General features: G+C 37.7%; 1 protein-coding gene across 4 annotated transcripts in view; it reads right to left on the bottom strand.

Annotated features, from left to right (window-relative positions):
* Positions 1-1417: 1417 nt before the first annotated feature.
* LOC125465862 (protein strawberry notch homolog 2-like) overlaps positions 1418-7124 on the bottom strand; it is a 156021-nt gene continuing 150314 nt past the window's right edge. For 2 of the 4 annotated variants that reach the window (XM_048559786.2, XM_048559785.2), the window contains one exon: positions 1418-5390. In XM_048559786.2, the coding sequence (XP_048415743.1) occupies positions 5056-5390 (335 nt within the window). In that variant the 3' untranslated portion in view covers positions 1418-5055. The remainder of the gene's footprint in view (positions 5391-7124) is intronic. The other 2 variants (XM_048559787.2, XM_048559788.2) reach the window with 1 other exon arrangement.

The raw sequence follows: 7124 nt of genomic DNA, 5'->3' as shown, positions 1-7124 counted from the left end.
AGCTAAAGCTCACACCAGTACTATGGGTGGAAAAATCTAGAGGGGATAATCAAAATATGGAAGTTTGAAGAACATAACTCCATCTCCTTTTATTCATAACACATTCCTCTGAAGGTCATTTTTTTTTCCTCCTATGTTATAGTTGAGCAACTGAACCTGTTTTGTTGGAGATAATGGGAACTGCAGAGGCTGGAGAATTCCAAGATAATAAAATGTGAGGCTGGATGAACACAGCAGGCCAAGCAGCATCTCAGGAGCACAAAAGCTGACATTTCAGGCCTAGACCCTTCATCAGAGAGGTCTACTGTTTGTTTCTTTCTTTTCAAACTAGCTTGGTTTTTGTTCTCAAAGGGGAAGATGGATGCTCTGTGGAGAGTTTCTCCTTTGGTGGGGGCACAGATACAACTTTCTGTTACTCAGCACCTCAATCAGAGCTGTTGTCAGGCAAAATTGCTTTAACTCAAAAAGATTATTTTGCAGCCCCAATGAAGCCATGGACAGACCCTAAAAATCTGCTAGTTTATGAATGATCTAACCACCAACTAAGCATAGCCTATATTCTGGGCAGATTTTGCAAGATTCCCTAGACCAACTAACTGACTGATGTGACTGATTCCTTGGACTAGAAACAGACCAAGACCTTGAGCTGCTAGTGATGGTACTTCCTGGCTGGTTGGAGTCCAATCTCATCTCCATTTTCCTTTTCACACATTACAGTGCTCTTCCAGTGTGTGTATTTAGTCGGTAAACTACAGGCACATACATCACCCTTGATGTTGATGCAGTACTGTTACATACAGTAATATGTACCCCACTTGTCAGACTGACTTTTTAATTTTAAAATCAAATGATCCTGCTTTGCATTCCACATTAAAGTGGCCTCTGTGCACTGAGACCATCAACCACAGGCTGCTTGCATTCCTTTCACAAAGTAACATTTCAATACAAGAACTACAGCTTGATCCATATGTTAACATTTCAGCCCTTGAGCTGAAGCTGTTTTTTTTTTGCCATTCTCCAGCTGGGTCAAATATCTCCATGGGCAAAAGTTAATTGAAAAGGGGAAGATAATTAAGGAGATACTTGTAGATACGGTCTCTGTTACCTAGCAAGAAAATAAACTTATTGTCTTAATGGTGACATCTTAACAGTGAGAATCTGATTTTTGGACTTGCCTCTAATCATTACACTTGCCATTATTGCTATCTCAATGGAAAACCAAATTCTATTATGGGATTAAGGGTTAAACAAAGGAAAAGGCAAAACATTTAAAATAAGATACAAGTATAAGAACTGTTGCTGTGCATCCATTCCATTCACTGATGTATTCAAATTTGACATTATATTTAACCTTGAGGCAATCAGTGACATAAAACTTCTTTACAGAAACTTTATTATTGTATGCTACAGATTAATACCGTAAAACCTAGTAAAATGAAGATGCTTCTTGATGGATACATAGACATGTAGTGCATTTAGTATTTTGGGATTTGGCAATTTACTAGAAAAGAACTGTTAGTTTAGTAATGATAGACATTCACTTCATACATTATAAGAAATTATTGCTAACAACAAAGACACATTCAGAGACAGTGAACTGCAAGTTGTAAAAAAAGATAATTGCAGGTTTTTTTATTTGTCATAAAAATGAAAGCATGCTACTATTTTCCTTTTTTGAAAGTAGAAAATTAAGAATAATTAGTTTAAGGCACATTTTGATAATTTTTTTTACATATATACCACTTCATTTCCTACATTTATAAATACAAATAGAAAAACAGAGACAACCCAGTAAATTGTAAGTAGGGAAAAGTGCTTGCATTGTTTACAGATACCCACCGCATATACAATAGCTACAATCAATAGAACCTTATCGGTTAACAAAATAATTTATGTAAAAAAGTCCAAATGTACTGCTTAATGAACAAAAGCAACATGAATCATTCAATTCACGTAGACAACCCTGATATAAAAAAGTAGAAAAGGGCCATTGGATTGGTTCCTGAGGGAAAATGATTTCATAGCAGGGAACTTCAGATGGTGAATACTTTGGTATGTGTGTTCTATCCTTGTTAGAATACTTTGTGAAAATAGTAATGTAAGGGCACAAAAGCAAATCATCTCTGGTTTCTGATATTACAGTGCATCCAAAATTTTGAATGACAGACTAAAACAGTTTTGAAGCTTTCCAACAGTCCCTGAATTAAATTTGTTTAAAATTATATTAACCCGATAGAACATTTATAGTTGGGTGCTTTTCATCAGCAAAAATTACATACATCTTACCTATTTCACCATCTTCTCACTGTTCCCTGTTACATGCACACAACCTATGTTAGTTGTTCCTTTCCGTATATCAAGCAAATACAACTGGGCTTGTGATTACTGAGAACAAATAACACCATGGTTTGAGCCAAGCTTCAAAATGAACTGAAGCACAAAGGATTCTGACAATGATCTTTTTGGTCTTGTTAAAATGATCTTGCCATCCATCACATCCAGGCAGAGGAAATGATCAAGATGTGCTTTCTTTTAATCCAATAGATATCAACTATGACTTCAGCAAATTTCTACTGATTAAAGACAGAGTGCGTTTGGTTTGATGCTTTACTTCTCACCTACTTGTCTAATTCCCAGAAGTCACTGCTCCACTCAAAGAGCTTCTCCTTATCAAGCAACAGCAGCATTAATATGATTAACACATCATTTAGTTCAAATATGTTAATCATTTATTCACAAATATGAAATAGCGGCCATTATGCATACCTCTCACACTAGATCAAGCTGTCATGTTTGTCAATTTGCCTAAAATGGCTGACAGTTAAAGGTCACTATTCTGCTCTTGGCATTGTTTCCAAACCATCCTTAGTCCAAGGGTTCAATAAGTCTGTTATAACTGTGAACTATTACTTTTATTGCATTTCCATTTGCTTGAATTTATATCCACCAATATTCTGGAGTAATCGGCAGGAATGGATATATCAAACTATGTTTAGGCACTGGATTAGTAATCTTGCTGTTGTAACCAGTGTTTTATTGTAACCCTTACATGCCTAACAAAAAATTAGCGAATCTCAAAATACACAAGCTGAGGATCAGCCTTGAAGAAAGTAATTCATAGAGTACATGCATGTCAGTTCAACTAAAAATAAATTGTGATGCAGATTTCAGGCAAATATTATGGTAGCAATTATGTCAGATCATAATTTCAATCCATTAAAAAATGACTTCTGATTCTAACGTTTCACACTGAATCAAGATAACTTTTCTGTACCTGAGTAAATGATGCAAATGTTTGTATGAAATCAATGCAAGAGTTACCAATGAACTGAACTGTTTTTTGACCCCAGTGATTATTCCCAGTCTAAATGGCTGGACAATGAAAGGAACTTCTTACCTATAAGCAAGGAACCAGACTTCCATACAATTAATCTTTAGGTCACTCCAAATGGATCAGTAGGTTTACAGTACCCATACTGAATGTCCTGAGCAACAGATTTCACCTTTATAAAGAAATCTTCAGCACGGAGACTGTTAACCTTAAAAAGTTGCATATTTTTCTAACCATTGCAGCTCCTTTGCTCTGCAGTGGTATTGCTAGTGAATTACTGAACGATTGAAGAAAGAACAGAAAGTTTTCGACTGCATTTCTGAAGGAACAGTATTGGTAAGAGGAGATTAGTGCAGTACAGGGTGGACATGAATGGATAGGGGAGAAAAAGCCATAGAAACAGCATTTAAAAGGATAAAAATAAATAAAATGACAAATATTACTTTACTTTTTTAAAAATGAACTAAAACAATATAAAAGGTTGTTTCTGCCGATTCATATTCTTGTCAAATCATTTATGCTTTGAACACTCACCAACTTACTCTTCTGTCTCCAACTATCAACTTTCCAACACAGTTCTTACAGAGTTGAGTCAGACAGAACAACCTAACTTAATTTGCTTTAACTCCAATTAAAATCAAGGGCTGTAAACCTCCTCAATCATTTGGAGTGGCTCAACACAAGAGTGGAGATTCCAGGTTAAAGTAAATATTTCAAGGGGACATACATAAGCATATAACAATACTTTAACCATCAATTTCTGTAACTACACTCTTATAAGCTATTGCATAGTTGTTCCAATATAGTTAAAGACATGACTAACATCCTCAAGTCAAACACTTTGTAACTCTGTGGAGGCATACATCATGTCTTGCTGCTTTCCACAACATATATTTATACCACATGCTTAAAATATATAATTTAGAAACAAATTTACATCTTTATCATACTACAAATGTGGCAATAAGAAACATATCACCACAGTTACCAGACCATGTGTGGTATAAAATCTGTTACAATCTTTTTAAAAGATGGCAGAGTTTATATATTTATATAATTGTACATTACAATGTTGCACTTTGTTAAAGCATATTAATTGTACATGAATAGTTTACTACACTGGAATCACACTGCTGTTAAGTGCTTATTTAAGCCCCCCCCCAAAATTACATAAAAGGACAGCAGTTGCTTGACAGCAGAGAAAATTATATTCTATCTTGGAAACATGGCTTTTCGAGCAAGTTTCCAAATGAAATGACGTGCTGGGAAAGCTGGTTTTCTGTTTCACTAGGTTGTAGTGAACTTTATTTTCCAACCATTGAACCTTATTATCTGTTATTTTATACAATTTGCCCTTCTCATAGGTTTTTCACTCTGCATATCCACCTAGAGGTCTCTCATCCAATATCCAGGTGTAAATGAACAAGTGCTTGATTGATTATACAGTACCAAAAATACAATGTGAGAAGGAAAGAACCATGTCAGTTTTTGATAACGCCATATCAAAGATTCAAAGGTTGAAGAAATCCAACTTCAAAGCCCTCAATCTGGAAGAAAATCTTCAAAGAAAGCAGTCTTGTTTCAGTCTGATCTTTAATGCAGGCAGTGTCACTGAAGGGATGAATCTATGATTTGTCAACTTGCAGCCTGCACGTCAATATGATGAGAAGGTTTTTGACTGGAGTCAGGCACTTTATTACAGCAGTATTCTTGTCTTCCACTATTCAGCCAGCTTCCCAGAGGTGCGACGGTTGGCCAAACTGAATAACACTTTGCCGATCTTGATTTAGCATCTGTTCCTGCCCTCCGAATGCATCGTAATCAAGTCCTAACAGCTCCTGTAAAACTTGAACAGGGTCAAAAGTATCTGTTAAAATCTGAGTGTTGTTGGTGAATGCTTGTTCTACAGATAAACTACTCTGTGCGTCACTTTGACATATTTGTAGTACTTGGTTTGCCAGTAGCTGCCGACTCTCCTCCTGCTTCTTCTTTACTGCCAGGTCCATTTTCTTCAGCTCATTAATAACACCATAAACACAAGCTTCAGGAATTTTTATACCTGCAGAAATCAGTAGAATATAAGTTTGCTTAGCTTAGTGAAAAACTATTGCTGAGGTTAACGCTTTGCCAAAAAAAAGTATTAAAGGAGTATAACTTGCATTACTTGATGCAGTTAATCACATTAAATGGTTGCTCAATGACTTCAAGTGTTTAGGTTTGTAGACTTTTACATGCCTAGAAACTATACACAAGACTCACTGTGGTCTCCATTTGTTTAGTGAGCTTCCCCCTAATACAACTCTCTGGCTGAATTGTAAAGTGAAATATTGCTGCTAAATTGATAGATGACCAGTTATAGTACTGGAACAATAACCTAACGATCATGTGTTTAAATCTGGTTATTTTGTGGACCAGTATCTGCCTAGTCATTTGGTTCACTGTGGTCCTTCATAGAAAAGTATTGCAAGAAGAATGGAGCAAACAACAGGGTATTTAGAAAAACCTAATGCAATCAAACACAGTCAACATGGTTTTCTGAATGACAAACTACATTTGTCAAATTTGTGAGCATTCTGAGTGTACGACGAGCAGAGTTGATAAAAGGGAGCTAGACGACATAGTACTGGATCCTCAGACAACGTGTCCGTCCTGGGCCTCCTGCAGTGCCACAACGATGACACCTGAAGGTTGCAGGAACAGCAACTCATATTCCGCTTGGGAATCCTGCAACCCAATGGTATCAATGTGGATTTCACCAGCTTCAAAATCTCCCCTCACCCCACTGCATCCCAAAACCAGCTCAGCTCGTCCCACCTCCCTAACCTGTTCTTCCACTCACCTATCCCCTCCTCCCACCTCAAGCTGTACCTCCATTTCCTACCTACAGACCTCATCCCGCTCCCTTCTCTTGTCTGTCCTCCCTACCTCCCCACCTATACTCACTTCTACAGGCTCCATCCCCGCCCCTTTAACTGGTCTGTCTCCTATCCACCTATCTTCTTTTCTCTCCATCTTCACTCCACCTTCCCCCCCTCCCTATTTATTGCAGTACCCTTCCCCATCCCCCTTTTCTGAAGAAGGGTCCAGGCCCGAAATGTCAGCTTTTGTGCTCCTGAGATGCTGCTTGGCCTGCTGTGTTCATCCAGCTCCACACTTTGTTATCTTAGGCGACATAGTGCATTTGGATTTTCAGAAGGCATTCAATGAAGTGCCACAGAGAAGGGTTGGTGCACAACACAGAAACTAATGCTATTGGGAGGTACTTTATAGACGTAGCTTCAGTTCTGTGCTCAGGCCTCGGAAGTGACCAACCAGATCTTGTTGGGAAAATTAAGGTTGAGCAATATCATCATGTGCAACCCAAGAACAAAAAAAAAATCGCAAGCCACTGGGATTCTTGAATTCTGATTGAAATCTGGTTAACACACAGCAGACAGCGTCAGGATCGATGGGTCCTTTTCAAGTTGGAAAGATGCCACAAGGATTAGTCGAAGGGCCTCAATTATTTACTGTCTATATTCTGAGGAAGGGTCACTGGACAAGAAACATTCAATCTGATTTCTCTTCACGGATGCTGCCAGATTTGCTGAGCTTTTCCAGCAACCTCTGTTTTTGTTGTGGCCTCAATTATTTCCTGTCTATACTAATGATTTGGAAAGAGTGTAACCTATCCAAATTTGTTTATGATACAAAAATAGGTGGGAGGGCACTTTGTGGTGAGAGGATAAGGAATCTGCAAGCGGATTTAAATAGGTCGAGAGACAGGTCAACAACTAGGCCGGTAGACTTTAAT

The sequence above is a fragment of the Stegostoma tigrinum genome, chromosome 30 (assembly GCF_030684315.1).
Source record: "Stegostoma tigrinum isolate sSteTig4 chromosome 30, sSteTig4.hap1, whole genome shotgun sequence".
NCBI classification, from domain to species: domain Eukaryota; kingdom Metazoa; phylum Chordata; class Chondrichthyes; order Orectolobiformes; family Stegostomatidae; genus Stegostoma; species Stegostoma tigrinum.
The sequence above is the reverse complement of the archived record's forward strand: the minus strand, read 5'-3'. Positions and strand labels throughout refer to the sequence as shown.